The 21432-nt window shown below is 45.9% G+C and overlaps 2 protein-coding genes across 2 annotated transcripts; both read right to left on the bottom strand.

Annotated features, from left to right (window-relative positions):
- Positions 1–3330: 3330 nt before the first annotated feature.
- On the bottom strand, positions 3331–14348 carry LOC311322719 (tissue alpha-L-fucosidase-like). The gene is made up of 7 exons (XM_084454816.1): positions 14000–14348; positions 9340–9474; positions 7683–7926; positions 6915–7115; positions 6224–6414; positions 5187–5286; positions 3331–4139 (listed from the first exon to the last, which is right to left on the bottom strand). Exons 1-7 carry the CDS (start codon positions 14314–14316, stop codon positions 4002–4004), a joined length of 1326 nt encoding a protein of 441 aa, XP_084310942.1. The 5' UTR covers positions 14317–14348; the 3' UTR covers positions 3331–4001.
- Positions 14349–14810: 462 nt separating this feature from the next.
- On the bottom strand, positions 14811–19696 carry zbtb8b (zinc finger and BTB domain containing 8B). Its single transcript, XM_084455371.1, has 5 exons — positions 19569–19696; positions 18845–19042; positions 17539–18547; positions 16268–16446; positions 14811–15719 (listed from the first exon to the last, which is right to left on the bottom strand). Exons 2-5 carry the CDS (start codon positions 19016–19018, stop codon positions 15411–15413), a joined length of 1671 nt encoding a protein of 556 aa, XP_084311497.1. The 5' UTR covers positions 19019–19042; positions 19569–19696; the 3' UTR covers positions 14811–15410.
- Positions 19697–21432: the final 1736 nt, after the last annotated feature.

Below are 21432 nucleotides of genomic sequence, written 5' to 3'. Positions count from 1 at the left end.
TTCCAATCCAGTTTGCGCCACGGGCGTTTGTTATCATTTTCCCCCCATTATTACAGCGAGTGAGTGGGGGATTGTGGGAAGTGTGGTTCTTAAAACGCAGTGCCGATTTTATCACGACCAGAGGGGCTGCCAAAGTGCCGAGTTATCTCATGTAGCTTTAAGTGGCGCCTCTGTTTGTTATAAACACCAAATCACTGTTGGTGTTTGAGAGCCAGGCGCTTTTTGATGACTCTGTTGGGAAGCTTTCTCATGTTGTGAGCAGAGAACAGGTGTCAAGCCGACCGCCTCACCTGGCTACGGTAGCGGAGGAGTTGCTTGGTCACAAGCCTTTCTGCCTGCCCCAAAGAAGGACCTGCAAGAGGTGATACGCGCCGGTATAGCTACATGTAGCCTAGTGATTGCCAGGAGGAAATCATGGGCAAGGAGGACAATGTACCAGATCGCTGGTGCCTGCTTCACTGACTTGGATCTGGTATCTGCAGAGCCGCTGGAAGAGGAGGGGGCGTGGCCTCATTTTGTGCATGTCTGGAAGCCAGCGCACCTAGTATAGCATTTGTCCAGTTATCACTCCTTCCCTCCTTTACTCCGGACAATGTTGGCCTGCATCTCTCTGTTGGCACCACTAGAGCCAGTAGTCCCAGCACACCAAAATTAATTAAGACACCAAAATTAACCCGCCAATCTCCACTGCACAAGTAGAGTAGTGGTCAGAGCATTGGACTCCCACCCGGGAGACCGGGGTTCGAGACCCGGTGGGGTTGACTTAATGGGACTATACCCCAAACCTCCACATGTTCATCCTTTCACTCCAACCTTTACCCCTTGCCTTATAGGTCAGATCCTGTCCCAACCCCAACCCTTATTCTAACCCCAACCCACACTAGGGACTGGAAGGACACCAAAACCAATCCGCCAATCTCCACTGCACAAGTAGAGTAGTGACCAGGGCATTGGACTCCCACCCGGGAGACCAGGGTTCAAGACCCGATCGGGATGACTTCATGTAATCATCATTGTAACTGTTTTAGCCACTGACCGCTACCATTAATGTTATGGAAGCTGCTGCTAGTTGTTGTGAGCTCATGAGCTAACTGGCTATCCCGCTCTTATTGTGCTGGATTAGCATTGGAAGCATTGGAACTGATGTGTCCAGACCACAAGACCTATCTTAATTTATCAGACATTATTTCATGTCATTTCAATTCACAGCTATTTCAGTGGCATGACTAGCTTCCATCCTACCAGTCCTGAAAAGAAACAAGCCAGCCACACACATAAGCCAGGCTTGACCTGGCCTGGTTTAATGATGGTTTTAAATGCAAACAGATCTTAAATACCACAGCTTTTACAAGTTTCGAATTGCAGCTTTTTACGATGAACAAATCATCTGTCATTGTATTTGCTGTGATCTACCGTCCACCTAAGTACAATGAGAACTTTATATCTGAGTTTGGACTTTCTATAACCAGGCCTGGATCCTAATTCACTGGCAGATTATAGACCTGTCTCAAACCTGGCCTTTCTTACAAAACTCTCAAAAAAGTAGTCTCAAAACAGTTCTTAGAATTCCTGTCTTCAAATAATGTTTTTGAGCCACTTCAGTCTGCGTTTGGGGCTAACCACTCTACGGAAACAGCACTCACCAAGGTGGTGAATGACCTGTTACTGGCTGCTGACTAAGGCTCAACATCTATTCTTTTATTGCTGGACCTAAGCGCTGCTTTTTATACAGTGGACCTCTGTATACTGCTGGATAGGCTTAGGAACCTGTATGGTATCTCAGGTCAAGTGTTTCAGTGGTTGAAATCGTATTTGTCTGAACGATCGAACGAGAAGGTTCTTTATCGGGAATCCCGGCCTGGGTCATTCAGTGCAAGGACAGAGTTAAAAATCTTGGTGTTTGACCCTTGTATTTGATTCCCATATCAAGGAGGTGACAAAAATAGCCTTCTTTCATCTCAGGAGAATCGCCAAGATTAGATCACTCTTGTCATTTGAAGATGCTGCGGTTCTTATACCCATTCTTTTGTGATGTCCCGATTGGATTATTGTAAAGCCCTTCTGTCGGGGTTGCCTAAAAGGTGTTTTCATGGCTTACAAATGGTCCAGAATGCTGCAGCTTGCATTCTGACTGGGTCAACCAAATATGACCATATATCAATCAATCAATCAATCCCTTCATTGGCTTCCTGTTACTTTTAGAGTAGACTTTAAGATGTTGCTACTAGCTAATGAAGCTGTGAACGGCACTGTGCCATCCTACCTAAAGGACCTTTTGATCCCATATGTCCCCTCAAGGTCATTGCGCTCTCAGGGGACTGGTCTGCTCACTGTCCCCAAAGTCAAAAAGAAGACGGTGGGTGAGCGGGCTTTTTCTTTCTGCACACTGACCCTCTGGAACCGTCTTCGATTTGACCTTAGACAGGCTTGCTCAGTGGAGGTGTTTAAGGCTAAGCTAAAGACCCACCTGTTTTCTGTTGTATATGTGTCTTAGAGTGTGTTGTTTTACTGACATGTTTCTATTAGAATGTGTTTCTTTTAATGAAATTGTATCTGCTTTGTAAAGCACTTTGATTGAATGCGCTTGTATAAATAAAATGTATTATTATTGGGAAAAATGACTCCATTTTTATTTTTTTAGCTGTCCTCTATGACTAGAGACATCATTCCTCTTATTAAAATGCATGAAGTTACCTATAAACTTCAAAAGAAAATCTGGACAAGGACCCCAACGTTAAAATCAAACACCACGCTTTACTTCACTGATATAGGGCCTATGCATATTACAAAGAATAATGCAAAAATATTCAATATGCAAAGGGATATAGCCTATATATGTTTATTCATGAGATCTGTTTTATTTTCATTGTTTGCTACTGCAGATCATTTGGTTTGCAAAAACACAAGATGGCACACGCGCACACACACACACTTAAACAAACTGGGGCATGTTGCTGGTGTTGACTTTCGTTGTCTTTTATTATTGTCCTTATTCAGCTCTACGTTGTGTTTTGATTTCAATAAAAGACGGTCCCCAATCTCACACAATACCACACAGTCCAGTGTCCCTTTTCCAGGTGTATTCCAAATGAATCTCTCCAACACGGGATTTGAGCGACAATCAAAAGCTGTTTATTTACAGAAGGTTTAGCATACAAAAGACGATGGCATCTAGTCTAATGTCAGCTTGCCTGTCTGTATGGCTGTCTGGCCAAATCAAAGCATCTGAGCTCGAGCACGGTTCTTATGGTTCCCCGATCAGACTAGTCTGGACTGGTCTGGTCTCCCCTGCAGCCCACGGCCTTGTAGTAGATAACCGGCCGATGGTTCGGCGCCCAGGTCTCCATCTCTAACCACAACAATTTGGTGTTGTCTACAGAATGTCACAACCATGGAATGTCACCCTTATCTCATAAGTCTATGCGAAGGGAGACACAGTTTCTTACAGAAAACTCCGGCCGACAGCCACACTCAGGGGTCAACATCATAATTAGAAACAGCTAACAGGATCAGGTTAGCCAACACCTTTCTCTGAAAATAGCCATTTTCCTCACTGGCCATTGCAATATTTGAATTTAGGCATTATCTGATCAGTTTAGAGTGTAAACTTTACTGTCCCCAAGGGGAAATTCATTTCCACAACACTGTAGGCTACTTCGTACAGCCCACAGTAATACCATACAATAACAACACCATCCACTGACAGTTCTATTGCACATGTTCACCATATATATTCACCATGCCCTGAGTAGAGAACACACATGCCCAGAACATCATTGAGACAGAGGGCTATAGAGGCGAGTGCATTATTCAGAGTGGTATTTTCAATGACATGTTTGGGGACCCCAGAGAACCATATTAACTTGTTGAAAAAAGAGAATGCTAGACTTTTATTCATAGACCTTTAAAGAAAATCAGTTAGCTCCCAAGCACAAAATGCCCCACAAAACAATACTTCAACAGCTTGAACATTTTGAGCTACTAGAATTCAGTCACATTGCTTATGCTACTCCATCTAGTCTCAGGGTCCAGCCCTGGCCGGGGGAGGTCGGCATCTCTGGCATCAGCACCACCACGCCTGCTGTCGGGGTCAACGGGGCCCACTTCAATGGTACTGGAGGGCTACCCAACAGAGTCACCTGAGAACACACACACACACACAGTTCAGTTAGTGAACTATAACAATACATTTTCACATAAGGGTATTAGGATAGGTTTATTACAGTATGTTGTCTGGTCTTCATTGTACCACTTGGGCAGCGGTCTGGTATCACTGCTGGCCCAATCCACTATATAACGCACTGCATCTCCAGGAAGTGATGTCAACAGTTCTAATAGCAGCAAAGTCACAAAAACCATTGTCTATATCTCTATGAATAAATAAAGTTTTCAATTCAATATGATCAACGAAGCATAAATAGAGACAATACTTTACTGATCGCAAAGGGAAAGTCTACATGCAGTATCTATGATCAATGAAGCATAAATAGTATTATGTGCATCCAATCCATAATCATTTCAAAACCCATATTCTGTATGTTTATCAGAGGGTCAGTAGCTAAACCGGCTAGTTTCCTGGGTGGTGCTATGGAGGTGAGGTGTATCTGGGGGGGGGTGTAGTTTATAAATGAGACTGCCCCAGGTCTGTAGAATTGAGTCACTATTGACCTTGTAGAATGAACTGTTTTTAACCCAACGTGAACGGACCGAGAGGTAGAGAGACCAGGCTGGCGGGACGACCACAACCACGACGGTTTGGTGGACGACGCAGAGGAAGTGAAAAGTTCTGCAGGGAATATTCCCCTCGAATGGAGAACAAAGATCACCTGACTTGATTAAGCCTAGATGTATACAAATGGTGCTAATTTTGTTAGCACACTGTAATCTCGTATTTTTATTTTTACAATGACAGTGTACTTTGTCTTAAACAGAGTTCAAGAACCCCAGGGTCACCAGAGAATGCAGACTCACTCTCACGCAGACTCACATACTCAGTTTAGGTTTATGTGGGGTTGTGTCTAAATTGCCTTTTTGATCCTGTTTTATAAGTTTACTATGTTGTATATCTTAACTGTTCCACATGACCCAAATGAATATGAGAAAGGTGATGATGATGATGTTTTGATAAATCACAGCCATTCACACAAAGGACAGCTGTCTGCCGTACAGCACAGCACCGTACGTACGCTTGTGGCTGCAGTCAAGTTGGGTTGGGTGAGAGTGAGGAGGTGTTTGGGTGGCCAGGCCAGAATTATGGCGTAGACACTGGTGTTCTTAGCAGTATACCTGTGAAAAGAATTAAATATAGCGTGGACTGAACATCAATCAATACTTACTGACCAATACCTATTTTGATTAGTTGATGTTTGCTGTTTAAAGGACCATACCGGTCTAAATAGGATTTGATCTCCTTAAGCTAGTCACCCAACATGTATCACATTACCACAATCCATTTTCCGAAGTAAAGCTCATGTTAAAAGATGTTTGCATTTTCGTGTTTTACTTACATTTCAAAAGTTGAACATGATGGCTTTAAAACATTTTTAAATTGTTCCATCGTTGCGCTGACAAACTCGTCCCAGTTAGTTTCGAATAATTTTCAGTAGTTTTCCTGTTATATTATTTTCATTCTAATTCGTTGAACTCCTGCACTATATTCTCTAATCCACCTACAATAGATTCTCTACCCAGCTCTCCTAGCAACGGCTGCCATGTAAACAGGAAGAAGATAAGACCGTTGGCGTAGGCTGCGCAAAGAGGGTTAAAACAAAAAGAATAACTACTGAAAATTATTTGAAACTAACTGGGACGAGTTTGTCAGCACAACAAGGGAACAATTTAAATATACGTTTTAAAGCCATCATGTTCAACTTTTGAAATGTAAGTAAAACGTGAAAATGCAAACATCTTTCAGCATGAGCTTTACTTCAGAAAATGGATTGTGGTAATGTGATAAAGGTTGGGTGACTAGTTTTAAGAGATCACCTCATATTTAGACCGGTATGGGCATTTAACATGTTAATTTCCACATGTTTTGCTGCCAAGTCTATGGCTTTGTTTTGAGGGGTCTTAAGATGATCTACAGAATGCAGACGCTCAAACTATCGCCGGACTACTGTACAGTATGAATTGCAACTGTTGATATGTTAAGGTTAGGGTCAGTGGACACTTAGTTGAGTGTGTTCTTAGGCTTTTCATATGGGAGAGACCGCCCCTCTCTCACCAGACTGGCACGGTGGCGTTCTCCGTCTGCACCCTCCAGGGTTTGGAGGCATAGATGGCGTCTCCGTTGATCCCCAGCCAGGCACCCATTCCCCTCAGCCGCTCCTCGAACAGCGGGGGGATCATTCCGTCCTCCATGGGCCCGATGTTCAGCAGGTAGTTCCCTCCCAGCGCCACCACGTACACCAGGTCCTGACAGACACACACACCTCAATAATCACACTAATGGCACTGAAATAACACTGGAACATGACATTGTACAGGACTTAAAATAAAATAAAATAAAATAGAAAGTAACACAAACATTTTCAATGGGATTTTTTTAAGTACTGCATATTAACTGGTTTAGAAAAACCCAAGATGATACACACAGTCACTGTCATGTTGCTGACCACTACCGTGTTTCCACCCATCTTAGCATGTCTCTATCTAGGACTATTGCACAATGGGACACTGCTTAAATATTACCGTTAAATGTTGTCAGAGAGAAATAGGGATAGAGAGGGAGAAAATCCTCCTTTTTTTTTTTTTTTTCTTTTTTTTTTTTAAACCAAAGTAGAATTCTAAGTTTGCTTCTACCCTCCAGTAAACCATACAGTAAGTGAATAGCTAGAAACCGCGTTAAGAGATCCGAAATAAAATGAGCCTAAACCTCAACACTTGTTTGCATTATTTCCTGCGTGACCTCTCACCTTAATAATGGTGGGCAGGTCCATCAGCTCACTGAGCCTCATGTTTCTACGGTAACCCCACGAGCGGTTGTCAATGGACTGGCACTTCTCCCACTTGTGCTCGGGGATATGTTCAGGCGTGTACCTATCGGCACAGTTGTAGTATCCTCCATGCTTACAGCGGCAGCCATTACCCCACCTGTCATTGGTCACCACCACATCCTGTGGAAGTTCATTCACAACAAAAATCTTAGTTGTTCTCAGTTAATAAAGGACAGTAGTATGTAGTGACTATGACACAAAGTCAAAGACTTTCTTGATTGATTGATTGACAATGTGTAACCGTTGTACTCGCGTCTGCGTTGTGTTCAACAGTTCAACCCATGTTAAGGGCTTGCCCAGGGAAGGATTCGAACCCACGTTCGACGAGCTCCCCGGCTTGTGAGGCGGACACGCTGACAGTTGCACCAATAGGGACGTCCCTCTTGGAGGGACTGTCAGCGCTCCTTCATGGAGTGAGTTCCACCAGCTACTCTCACGTTTCACTCGGTTACAAATGCAATGTATCACAGTGGATTTATGCACACCTGAATGCAGGTTGTTCTGTAGCTAAATAAATGATATCCTACTGTATATGAATTGATTTCATCACACACAGAAGCTCCTAACCAAAGTATTTTACCATATTCAATTGTCCTTTCCTCAATGACAAGGAACTGAAGGAGAAGGTGAAGTGTGGAGGCAGGAAACCAGACCCCCGTACGGAAGTCTTCCCCCAGACTGTCTCACCTTGATGGGGCTGTCGTTGTAGAGCCAGGCCAGGAATTCTGTAGCGTTCCAGTAGGTGTCTGGTGCTTCCCAGTCTCCATCGGACCAGATCAGCTCCGGCTGGTATCTCATGACCAGGTCCACCAGCTCGGGAAGGGTCTTTCGGAACACAAAGTTCTGGGTTTTGAACCCCGAGGCTTTGTCGGCCAGGTAGAGTGGATGGAACCATTCGAACAGAGAATGGTACAGTCCAAAGTGCACCGACCTGCAGGATCATGTGAGTAACAGTTGTTTTGAGGGTGTCGGCATTGCTGCTTATGGTGTGTATTGAGGGAGCTGTAGATACAACCCCCCCCCCCCCCCCCCCCCATGACATGCTTTCAACATAGACGGATCATGAAAAAATGGGCCCCTGGACCTGGACCCTCCCCCTCCCTACCAGCTCCCCCCCACCCCCCTACAGCCTCCCCCTCCCTTCCAGCTCCCCCCCACCCCCTACAGCCTCCCCCTCCCTACCAGCTCCCCCCACCCCCCTACAGCCTCCCCCTCCCTACCAGCTCCCCCCCACCCCCCTACAGCCTCCCCCTCCCTTCCAGCTCCCCCCCACCCCCTACAGCCTCCCCCTACCTACCAGCTCCCCCCACCCCCCTACAGCCTCCCCCTCCCTACCAGCTCCCCCCACCCCCCTACAGCCTCCGCCACAACACTGTTGTTCTCATTGTTTGTTTTCTTTTAAAACATTGAAATATCAATGTTTTTTTTGTGCCTTGGCTGTAAGCCAGCGCAGCTAGAAGAGCCAATGTCCGGTTGTAAGTATGTCCTGGCAGTTGTGTCCTGGCGTTGTTGACCTGCAGTTGTCGCTACCCAGAACATCAAAACAAAAGACTATGACACCATTGGTTTTCAAGAGCTCCGATGGCCTAGTGGTTAAAGAGCTAGTCTGCCATGCTGGAACTGCGAGTTCGAGACCCTCAAAACTGGTGTTGTGGGCAGTTTTTTGTGACTGGATGTTATAAAAGCTATGTAAAATGCGCTACCTGTCGGTTGTTTGTCAATTATTGAATGTATCTGTAGTAATTGAACATTTGAAATACTCCTGTTTTGAAATTATACCTACAATATGTGTTTCACTAATTACCCATTATATATAGACCCTTTTACTGTTGGTAAACAATTAAGTGTGCGCATTTTGGCAACAAAAGAATGAACTACGGATGCCACCAGGTCCAGATCAATCAAATACATCTATTGACCGGTGTCATTATAGTGATGCGTGCGAAACATTGGAAGCATTGGAACTGATGTGTCCAGGTGACAAGACCCATCTTTATTTATCAGACATTATTTCATGTCATTTCAATTCACAGCTATTTCAGTGGCATGACTAGCTTCCGTCCTACCAGTCCTGAACAGAAACAAGCCAGCCAACGCACATAAGCCAGGCTGGACCTGTCCTGGTTTATGTTTGTGTAAGGAATCTCACTCTAAATTTCTATCGGTGTCGCTGCAACAAGAAATGCAAAGGGCCCCCTGAGATCTTGGGCCCCTGGGCCTGGGCCCAGTAGGCCCGTTCGGTAATATGTCTTTGGCTTTCACCCATCCTGTAGATGACATGAGGAAGGGTGGAGGGAAGGATGTATTTGAGGAGTATTGAAACAGCAGAGCTGGACTAACTCACGTTTTCCTGACGGCGGTGGCCAGCTCCCCCACCAGGTCCCTGTGGGGCCCGGTGTCCACCGAGTTCCAGTTCCACGAATCGGCGGAGCCCCAGTTGGTGAAGCCGTCGTGGTGCTTGGCGTTGAACACAACGTATCTGGGGGTGGCATGTGACACGCGCTCAGATTGAGTCACTCACGCACACGCAAGTGACGACACACATTTACAGACACGAAGAGAACACAGGCTGGCTGATCAAGGACATGCACCAGCCTCACCATAAACTCTCACATCCGCTCCACAACATTCCTAGTAAGGGAGAAAGGACTGGCAAAAACAATCAGTTGTCACTGTCAAAAATAAGAACAAATAGAATCAGAATAAGAGACGTTTAGTATAGTTTTACAACATACTAATTTGTTTCGGTCAATGGTGCATAACATAGAGACAGCATTGGACAGGGTGCGTGGACGAGACAAGACAGTGTAAAGACAGAACAGTGCAAATGGGCAGTACAAAATACAAATGCAAAAAGAAAAACAATATACAAAATGGAGTGCGGTCAGTATACAGTTGGTGTGCAAGGTGTAATGTTTATGTGATGCTTATGTGTGTGTGACGTGAATGCGGTGCGTGCTATAGTAGCCAATCAGCTGTCTTGTGCAAGACTGAGAAACTCCACCTTCTCTTGCGACGTCAGGCTTTTTAAATAATCTGTAATTTTGAGAATGTATGCTATTGATGATAGGATTTGGTTTTAATCATACGTAACCTAATTTATTGTATTTTATTTAATTGTACGTTATACGTAGGCTAATTCAATCTTTGTATTGCAAGACAGAACTAGGGCTGCGAGCAGCAGTGAGCGGGCCCTCGCACCCCATGCGTGTCGGGGTGTGGCGCCGTTAAAGGGTGTGCTATTTCGGTGTGCAGTACTGAGAGAAACTTTCTGTCACCAGTAGGTGGCGCTCTAAGCGTGACTCAATACCGATGCATAGATGTGTTCAGGGCCGTACCTTGATGAAGCGTGAGAAGTTTTGAGTAAATCGGATAATGTATGTAGGAGTTATGAGGACTTCCTGTTTCACCAGTAGGTGGCGCTGTAAGTGTGACTCAATACCGACACATTGATGGGTTCAGAAGGCCACCTTCATGAAGCGTCAGCAATTTGGTGCAAATCGGATGATGTATGCAGGAGTTATGAGGACTTCCTGTTTCACCAATAGGTGGCGCTATAAGTATGACGCAATACTGAAACATAGATGTGTTCAGGACAGAACCTTCATGAAGCGTGAGATATATCGGACGAATTGGATAATGTATGGAGGAGTTATGAGGACTTCCTGTTTCACCAATAGGTGGCGCTATAAGTATGACGCAATACTGAAACATAGATGTGTTCAGGACAGAACCTTCATGAAGCGTGAGATATATCGGACGAATTGGATAATGTATGGAGGAGTTATGAGGACTTCCTGTTTCACCAATAGGTGGCGCTATAAGTATGACGCAATACTGACACATAGATGTGTTCAGGACAGAACCGTCATGAAGCATGAGATATATCGGACAAATTGGATAATGTATGGAGGAGTTATGAGGACTTCCTGTTTCACCAATAGGTGGCGCTATAAGTATGACGCAATACTGACACATAGATGTGTTCAGGACAGAACCGTCATGAAGCGTGAGATATATCAGACAAATTGGATAATGTATGTAGTAGTTATGAGGACTTCCTGTTTCACCAATAGGTGGCGCTATAAGTATGATGCAATACTGACACATAGATGTTTTCAGGACAGAACCGTCATGAAGCGTGAGATATATCGGACGAATTGGATAATGTATGTAGGAGTTATGAGGACTTCCTGTTTCACCAATAGGTGGCGCTATAAGTATGACGCAATACTGACACATAGATGTGTTCAGGAGAGAACCGTCATGAAGCGTGAGATATATCAGACAAATTGGATAATGTGTGTAGTAGTTATGAGGACTTCCTGTTTCACCAATAGGTGGCGCTATAAGTATGACGCAATACTGACACATAGATGTGTTCAGGACAGAACCGTCATGAAGCGTGAGATATATCGGACAAATCGGATAATGTATGGAGGAGTTATGAGGACTTCCTGTTTTACCAATAGGTGGCGCTATAAGTATGACGCAATACTGACACATAGATGTGTTCAGGACAGAACCTTCATGAAGCGTGAGATATATCGGACGAATTGGATAATGTATGGAGGAGTTATGAGGACTTCCTGTTTCACCAATAGGTGGCGCTATAAGTATGACGCAATACTGACACATAGATGTGTTCAGGACAGAACCGTCATGAAGCGTGAGATATATCGGACAAATTGGATAATGTATGGAGGAGTTATGAGGACTTCCTGTTTCACCAATAGGTGGCGCTATACGTATGACGCAATACTGACACATAGATGTGTTCAGGACAGAACCGTCATGAAGCGTGAGATATATCGGACAAATCGGATAATGTATGGAGGAGTTATGAGGACTTCATGTTTCACCAATAGGTGGCGCTATAAGTATGATGCAATACTGACACATAGATGTGTTCAGGACAGAACCTTCATGAAGCGTGAGATATATCGGACGAATTGGATAATGTATGTAGGAGTTATGAGGACTTACTGTTTCACCAATAGGTGGCGCTATAAGTATGACGCAATACTGACACATAGATGTGTTCAGGACAGAACCGTCATGAAGCGTGAGATATATCGGACAAATTGGATAATGTATGTAGGAGTTATGAGGACTTCCTGTTTCACCAATAGGTGGCGCTATAAGTATGACGCAATACTGACACAAAGATGTGTTCAGGACAGAACCGTCATGAAGCGTGAGATATATCGGACAAATCCGATAATGTATGGACGAGTTATGGGGACTTCCTGTTTCACCAATAGGTGGCGCTATAAGTATGACGCAATACTGACACATAGATGTGTTCAGGACAGAACCCTCATGAAGCGTGAGATATATCGGACAAATCCGATAATGTATGGAGGAGTTATGGGGACTTCCTGTTTCACCAATAGGTGGCGCTATAAGTATGACGCAATACTGACACATAGATGTGTTCAGGACAGAACCGTCATGAAGCGTGAGATATATCGGACAAATTGGATAATGTATGGAGGAGTTATGAGGACTTCCTGTTTCACCAATAGGTGGCGCTATAAGTATGACGCAATACTGACACATAGATGTGTTCAGGACAGAACCGTCATGAAGCGTGAGATATATCGGACAAATTGGATAATGTATGGAGGAGTTATGAGGACTTCCTGTTTCACCAATAGGTGGCGCTATAAGTATGACGCAATACTGACACATAGATGTGTTCAGGACAGAACCGTCATGAAGCGTGAGATATATCGGACAAATTGGATAATGTATGGAGGAGTTATGAGGACTTCCTGTTTCACCAATAGGTGGCGCTATAAGTATGACGCAATACTGACACATAGATGTGTTCAGGACAGAACCGTCATGAAGCGTGAGATATATCGGACAAATTGGATAATGTATGGAGGAGTTATGAGGACTTCCTGTTTCACCAATAGGTGGCGCTATAAGTATGACGCAATACTGACACATAGATGTGTTCAGGACAGAACCGTCATGAAGCGTGAGATATATCGGACAAATTGGATAATGTATGGAGGAGTTATGAGGACTTCCTGTTTCACCAATAGGTGGCGCTATAAGTATGACGCAATACTGACACATAGATGTGTTCAGGACAGAACCGTCATGAAGCGTGAGATATATCGGACAAATTGGATAATGTATGGAGGAGTTATGAGGACTTCGTGTTTTATGGCGAAATGTCAAACTTTGGCGGGGCGCCACGGCAAGGGTGTTTGGTGAAAACTCAATTTTTTTGATAACTTTTGATCACAAAGGCCTTAAGATGAAGCTGACCCGATATGAAGTTGATCGGATGAAATCTGTAGGAGGAGTTCGTCGAAGTACGAGGCATGGAAATGGTCAAAACAAGGACAAAATGGCACATTAAGAGCAAAATGGCGGACTTCCTGTTGCATGTTGGGTATAGCTCCAAGAGACATTTTAGTGTGGCTCGATGAAATACATATGCCCACCGAATTTCGTTCATCTACATCAAACTGAAAGGTGGGGCTCGCCGTTTTAAACTTTCCAGGGGGCGCTCTTGAGCCGTTTTGCCACGCCCATTTCTGTCACCCGTGAATTATCAAATTTTTCACCGGGACTGACGTATCTGCAAAGTGTCATCCGTTTTCATCGATGTTTAGGCCGCCTAAAAGGCATTTGTTTTGGAAGAAGAAGGAGGAGAATAATCCTTCGAAATACAATAGGGCCTCGCACCGCCAGTGTGCTCGGGCCCTAATAATTAAACTGTTTTGAACAGTTACAGTAGTCCTATAACAGCGTCCGAGGTGTGGAACATACAGGAAGCTACAGCCTACCTACCTGAGTAGCCTAATACAGGAAGCTACAGCTGCCTGAGTAGCCTAAGTCCAATGCGGAAAAACTAGCCTGTTCAGGTTGTTTCTCTGATGAGGAATCTCCACATAGGCTATATAAATATTAACAAATACCTGATATAGCCATTATGGAGAAAAATATGTATTATTAATCTTGTAACCTACTTGTTTACTTACTTGGCACCCGAAGCTTTAAATATTTCTGCCCAAGCATTGGGGTCATAAAACTCTGCGTGGAATTTGTGCGCAAAGTCCGCGTATGTGAAGCCCTCCGGATAATTATTCTTCATGAACTCGGTTTCGGCCGTCTTTCTCGATCCTCTCCAGTTCCACCAGAACCATTCGCTGTAGTCACCGAACGCCGGAACGGAGAACACCCCCCAGTGAACGAAAATACCGATTTTTGCGTCGTCGTACCACCTGGGCAGCGGTCTGGCATCGATGCTTTTCCAGTCCGCTGTATAACCCACTGCATCTCCAGGGACCAAAGTCATCAGTGCTAAGAGTAACAAAGTTGGTACAACGAAGAATGTTGTCTGCATTTTCAGTGCCTTAAGGAACAGCAAATACTAATGGTTGTATCTTACTGTACGTTGTCAGCGGTCAACCAACGAGAACATAAGTCATCTGATCTGCGGCCGCGGTGAGCATCCAGGAAGGAGCCGTGCGTCCGGGGGACCAAACTTGTTCAACAGGAACAGTCCTTCACATTTCAGTATCACATGTCACCTAGGCCTAGTTTGTGTCAATGATATGTGGATAAACAAGTTGATAGCCTTACTGTTATAGTTCCTCAGGCCTAATACTTTATAGGCCTATCTGTAGGCTATTATTACAGGTTTGAGAATCAGAATTTGTTTTACTGTACAAAAAGGTGAAATTAATTATGAAAAGATAAGATAAGAGATAAGAAAAGGTTTGGTTTTATTTACTGATAAAAGTTTCTGTTCATCGGGCAGGATTTCACATTCCTTCCACAAGACCCATTCCAATACCTGTTTAATATCCCCAGGCTGTAGCACAGACAAAAGCACTGAATCATGTGAAATCAAAAGCCTCATTCACACAGGACTAGTACTGCATGGGGACTTCTAGTGATTTGTAATTTCCATGGGGGTCGTCTGTGATCTTAATCCCACGCGAATCTGCTGTGTCCATGATTTACGGAATATAAAATAAAGTTAAAATTCCACCGCAAACATATTTCACCAAACAGAAGAGGTGATGAGATAATATTAGTCCCGTGCGAATGAGGCTTAAGACCGTTTGATTTTTATTATTTTTCCAAAGTTCACAGTAGCCTAGTCTTTTTCCAGGCTTTGACCAGAGACACCTCATTGTTCAGGGTGAATCATAAGGACGTGAATGTTTGTGTTTTGTGGAGCATGTGACAGGCCGCACCACCATGGCGTCAGTCAGACAAGACGAAGGGAGATGTGGAAGAGAGGGGGGAACAGCTGCAGGGTTCTGGTGGGTTGGATCCGGGCCCCCCGGGTTCTGGTGGGTTGGATCCGGGTTCTGGTGGGTTGGATCCGGGTTCTGGTGTGTTGGATCCGGGCCCCCCGGGCTCTAGTGGCGTCCACGTCTCCTACATCATCCCGCTCTGCGCCGCCTGCCTGTGGAGGGCCTGCTTCTCCCCCAGCTCCTCCCCCCTGGCCCCTCCTATCTCCACCTCCTCCACGTCATCCATGAAGCTGGTCCAGTCCGTCTCTGCGTCCCCCCGGTCCAGGGCCTCCTCCGGCGGGCCGCTGGGGTGGGCGGGGGCCGCGTCGTCGTGGGTGGTGGTCACGCAGGTGCAGCTGTCACAGAGGCCGAAGCGTCTCAGCCCGTTGGACAGGGCGCCGGTGAACGAGCGCCTGCAGCCTTTACACACCACCGGCCAGCTGGAGCGATGAACCTGCCAGGGACACACACACCTACACGTCACTTACTCACACACCAACTTACACACACACACACACACCAACTTACACATACACACACACACCAACTTACACACACACCAGCTTACTGACACACACCAACTTACTCACACACCAACTTACACACACACATACACCAACTTACACACACCCCATCTTACTGACACACCAACTTACACACACACCGACTTACACACACACACCAACTTCCAGGGAAATTAGTATTTGTGTGCAGGAGCGTGCACACATGTGCGTACACACACACAGAGTCCAATACAGAATAGCCTAGTATGTTAGTTAGTACAGTATGACATACCTTTACAGGGATTTTTTTTATTTTTATAATCCTTCAAAATAATCCCTCATCCCATCATGCAAAAACATGCACGTGCAAAAACTTGCATACAACACAATCACACCGTCATGAAATGACCGAATAAACCCGAGCAGACCCACTCACGCTGAGGGAACAACACAATCACAGTCATGAAATGACCGAATAAACCCGAGCAGACCCACTCACGCTGAGGGAATGGCTGCGCAGGTGCTCCTGCCTGGTGAACCTCTTGCCACAGAGCTGGCAGGGGAAGGGCCTCTCGCCCGTGTGGCAGCGGATGTGTCTCTTCAGGATGCCCTTCTGCTTGGCCGTGTACGGGCAGAACGGGCACTTGTGCAGCTTCACAGGCACCAACAGGCCATCGCCTGCAGGGAGTCCCAACACTTTCAACTCAACACACATTTTTTTCTCATTTTGACCATAATAATTTAAGCCTACAGACAAATAACCATATTACAGTGCATGTTCACCAGGAAATTCGTCATCTCTTGTCTTTTTTGTGCCCCCCACACAATTGCCCCATCGTTATCAGTTGACTCAAATGTGTCTATGTGGTCGGTTTTATCGAAATAAGCCCCGACTTCCACGTTTGGGGAGATTGCTGTTCAGGTCTGTTTGCCCCTTTCTCTTCTACCCACAGAAATGCCGCAGGATCAGCGTAGAATAGACATCCATCCTATTTTGTGCTAGTTCGAAGCGTCTAGTCTTCGCACGTCGCGAGCGAATACATCGCCACCAGAACTTGCATCGTCCTCTTTCCCATGTTGCGCCCCGTTTGGTTCTGAATGGGTTTCAGATGATCATCACACGTTGATTGTGCTAGTGGACATGTACTGTTACTTCCATTTACATTTATAGGTGTGTTACTGTTTTGTAATCTCGGTGTCTTCTGACTTTTACATCAAAAGAGGGTTAAATATATAGCACTACATAGAAGACTGGCAAGTGATCTATATCATTCACACAAGAATTGTGTACTTGCAAGTGATGTATATCTTTCACACAAAATATGATTAGGATGGTCTGTACAGCTGTTACTGATCAAGCGCTCTCCCAAAAATCCAAATGCACATATATGGTTATTCATCTAATAGGCCTCAATTACTGTTTACAAAATGCTCAAACCGTCAACTACGACTTTGTTGATATGCAATGGTAGTTAAGATTAATCAGTAGTTAGCTGAGCATCTCAAGACAATCTATAGGACTACACAAAAGTTACTGTTAGCAAGGTGTGAATCTCAAAGTCTTATTGCCTGAATGCTAAATCAATCCCCACAACCAAAGTAGTTGTGTTAATTTGAGAGGAAGAGATATTCCCCTAGCCGAAATAAGAGAGCACGACAGAGACCCGCACCAGGTAATGTCTAGAGACAAGCGGCTAGAGTTTGATTTGGAAATGTCGACCCATTTCTTTTCACCTAAAACAGAGATCAAACGTAGCCAAATTGAATTACCTGTGTCCTCTCCATACCAGTCACTTTGGATCTCCATGATGGAGGATCCGCCCAGCCCCAGGCCTTCGTCAACCCTGCCTACCCCAGGCCCGAAGCCCATCCCCTGGGCAAAGAGCTGGCCTTGCTCCCCTCTGTCCCTGTGGGGGCTGGAGCCTCCCGCGCCTCTCGCCAGGGCATCCATGAACTGCTTGACGTGGTAGCCCCCATAGCCCTGGGAGGAGCGCTCGGCGCCGGGGCCGGGGCTGGGGGGCAGCAGCCTGTCGTGGTGGTGGTGGTGGTGGTGGGGGTGGTGGAGAGGGGCGTCGCCGTTGTACAGGGGCAAGTCTTTGGCATCGGGGCACCCCTCCAGGTCTTCGTCCGGGTCGTACTCGATCTTGGGGTGCACCAGGACTAGGGACAGCCCCGAGGAGGCGGAGGACGACGAGGGCGGGTGGGACTGGTGGTCCCTGTGTCCCTGCTGCCCCCCGCCTACGCCTGAGAGGTACTCTCCCCTGGAGCTGCAGTCGCTCTCCGAGTCCCTGCTGGGGGCCAAGGGCGGGGGGAGGGCCGCCGACGCCAGGCCCGGCTGAGGCCCGAGGGCGGGCAGAGGGCCGCCAGCCGTGGAGGTGGAGGGGTCCGAACCCAAACCGGCGCCCCGCCCCTGAGAGGGGGAGGCGGCCGCTGCACCAGAGGCCCCAGGGGAAGCCGGCGCCCCGGATGCGGAGCTGGCGGAGGGCGGTAAGGCGGGAGTACCGCTGTCCGCCGGGCCCTCGCCGCCCCTGTCCTTCCTCTCCTCCCGCTCCTTCTCCCGCTCCTTCTCCCTGTTGCAGATCTCCAGGGAAGAGCGGATGTAGCCCTTGCAGAAGCTGACCACGTCGGTCATCTGGAGGTAGCTGGCGGCGGACATGACCTCGATGACGTTGCCGCTGCTCAGCGCCAGGCGGCCGGAGTACAGGAAGTCCAGGATGGTGGAGAAGGCGTCCGCCGTGACGATGTCCAGGGAGGCGGTGCTGTGGCGCTGACCGCTGTCCTGCACGTTTGTGGAGATCACACAAGAGAATGGTGAAGCGCATTGTGTTGCCTCTGTGTATGAAATGCGCCATACAAATAAAGTTGTATTTGATAACGTTTGATTTGATGAAGGCGCACGTTTAATCTGTGTGTGATATGCCTTTGTTTTCATTTGTATTACCCATGCAGTACGATTTTTTTTTAACAGCTGCATTACCCAAGTGGGCTTTCTTAAAGCAAGTTGTTTGTGCTGCGCCCAAAAACCCACTATACAATAAAGCTTAGGAATGAGGTGGTTACTATAAAAATCGCTTACCTGTAGATAGTGGACCAAGAGAGCACGGAAGTAACCGCTGCCGGCGAATAGGACGTTGCGGTGTGCCTTGAAGACCCGCCCCTCGACCAGGATGCTGCAGTCACAGAAGAAGTCCCTCTTGCGCTGCTCATTGAGCTCGCACAGTAACTTCGCCTGGTAGCAAGGCACCTCCATCTCTCTGCACCCCGGGGGCCACTGCTACGGACAGAGAGGATAGGTAGGGAGAGAGGATATGTTAGTAAGGGAGAGAGAGGCATAGCTAGTGGTTAAAGGGAGGGAGAGACAGGTGGTGGTGGGATTTCTTGAATTTCTGTACGTTATCCCCGTACTGTTAGTAACGATAGCTAGGTTTGTAAGCAAGCTATACTTACTGTACTCTGATACAAGCCTCCCAGTGTTGTAGGGCTAGCATATAACATTAGCTAGCTAACGTTAAGTATGTCTAGCAACTAACGTTACTAGGCACTTCTTGTAACGTTACTTTGACACACAAGTCAAAGGACAAGGCACGAGAAGTAACGTTACGCATGGCTACAATAGTAAATCAATATTACAATGTTAGTCACAACAGCATTTAACTAAACTAATTTGGGATAATTGCCAGTTTGCTAGCTTGCTGGCTAACAGCTGACCAGTAGCATTAGGCTATGGCTAGCTAGCTACCATTCTAAAGCGTATTAGCTAGTTAGAGAGGATATCAGACACACGTAATAACTCATAATACCTGGCTAATCGTTTGATGATGTCGTTAGTCCGATCATGGAAGTATAATTTATTTAAAGGGACAACAAACTAGCTACCTAGCTAGCTCGGGAGCTAGCTGGATTCAACATCGGCTGCATTGCAAGCAACCACTTCCTCGTTCTAAAGATTCGTCCAATCACAGATGCAGTAGATGCTGGAGGCGGGGCATGTGAGGCAGACCCTATGCTTGTTCTTGATTTGATTAGGGCCTGATTTTTATTTATTTATAGTAGTACAGTATTTAATCAAAATTATTTAATTTATTGGCCTTTATTACACAAAACATACAAATAAATACATCCAACTTCTGAATCAACACATAGGCCTACTGACAAACTACAGTACATCAAACACAAAGCATGTAGTTTTCTTCATTATCAGAAGAGGGCAGCAATTCCCGGGTTGATAGGCCAGTCCTGCAGAATGATAGCCCAGTCCTGCAGAGTGATAGGCCAGTCCTGCAGAGTGATAGCCCAGTCCTGCAGAGTGATAGCCCAGTCCTGCAGAGTGATAGCCCAGTCCTGCAGAGTGATAGCCCAGTCCTGCAGAGTGATAGGCCAGTCCTGCAGAGTGATAGCCCAGTCCTGCAGAGTGATAGCCCAGTCCTGCAGAGTAATAGGCCTACAGTAGATGGTGATACATACTGACTCATTCATTCACCAGGTGTTGCTCATTCTGAGGTTGTGTCTATCTATTGGAGAACAAATTCCAATTTTATATACACTATATTACAGTCATTTAGCAGACACTTTTATCCAAAGCGACTTGCCAATAATTGCATTTAACATAGGTAGTTAGTGTACTACTCCTCACCAGAACTCACAAGTGCATCTCCCTTCTAAACAAGTGACTGAGAGCATAATCTAGTTATGAAATGAAAGTGCAAGAGTAGCAAAATATAAACACAATGGGTGCTTAAGAGGAAAGATCCCGGTGATGGTACTTCTCGCAGAGGGGAGTTTTGAGCCTGTGACGGAAGATGGGCAGTGGCTCTGCTGTCCTGACGTCAGTGGGCAGTTCATTCCACCACTGTGGGGCCAGAACAGAGAGGAGCCGTGACCACGTTGATTGACCGCAGGGGCCTCGGGGCAACCGTGTGCCTCGAGGTAGCAGAGCAGTTGTCAGGAGCGTGTGTAGGGCTTGACCAGTAGAAGGGAGCTGTTCCTTTCTTTGCCCCGTAGGCTAGTACCAGCATTTTTATCTGGATGCTGGATGCCGAGGCTTCTTTCGATATAATCATCAACCTTTATTTTGCTAGGCAAGTTAATTAAGAGCAACTCTTATTTACAATAACGGCCTAGGTGTGGATAAAAGCCCCCTAGGGGATGGGGATGGGGAATAAGGGCCTAGGTGTGGGTAAAAGCCCCCTAGCGGAATGGGGTGGGGAATAAGGGCCTAGGTGTGGGTAAAAGCCCCCTAGGGGATGGGGTGGGGAATAAATAAAGCTACCTCTTTTAACAGATAGTCCTCCTTTTATTTTCTATGGCTCATTGAGTGAGATCAAAAAAGTTTGTCGGTTGAGTTTGTTTTCCTCCTGTGCAGAGCCCAATAAGGCAGCTGACTGCATTCATACAGTACTTTGCTCATATCCTTTACATAGGGCTAATTCAACTATAAAATGTCTGAACACTTCACCAAACAACTGCTGTTGCTGATCCAGTATTACAAAGCTGAATTACTATACATGTTTGTAAGCAGGGCACATCTGTAATTCTTCCCTATCCAAATAAAGGGTTCTTTCTTTTTTTTTTTTCTTTCTTTCTTTCTTTCTTTCTTTCTTTCTTTCTTTCTTTCTTTCGGTCGGATCTATCTATCTATCCCAATGTTGATGATGATTTAAAAAA

The sequence above is a fragment of the Borostomias antarcticus genome (assembly GCF_949987555.1).
Source record: "Borostomias antarcticus genome assembly, chromosome: 21".
Classification (NCBI taxonomy): Eukaryota; Metazoa; Chordata; class Actinopteri; order Stomiiformes; family Stomiidae; genus Borostomias; species Borostomias antarcticus.
Note: the sequence above shows the minus strand (reverse complement) of the source record. Positions and strands in the feature narration are given on the sequence as shown.

Excerpts from the sequence above, each read along its gene's own strand:
- zbtb8b (XM_084455371.1), bottom strand. The coding sequence starts at position 19,018 with ATGGAGGTGCCTTGCTACCAGGCGAAGTTACTGTGCGAGCTCAATGAG. Across the intron at positions 18,548-18,844 it reads TCTTGGTCCACTATCTACAG|GACAGCGGTCAGCGCCACAG; the intron begins GTAAGCGATTTT and ends ACAAACGTGCAG. Across the intron at positions 16,447-17,538 it reads CTGGTATGGAGAGGACACAG|GCGATGGCCTGTTGGTGCCT; the intron begins GTAATTCAATTT and ends GACTCCCTGCAG.
- LOC311322719 (XM_084454816.1), bottom strand. The coding sequence starts at position 14,316 with ATGACTTTGGTCCCTGGAGATGCAGTGGGTTATACAGCGGACTGGAAA. Across the intron at positions 9,475-13,999 it reads TTTAAAGCTTCGGGTGCCAA|ATACGTTGTGTTCAACGCCA; the intron begins GTAAGTAAACAA and ends TGCCACCCCCAG. Across the intron at positions 5,287-6,223 it reads AACGCCACCGTGCCAGTCTG|GTATACTGCTAAGAACACCA; the intron begins GTGAGAGAGGGG and ends TTCTTTTCACAG.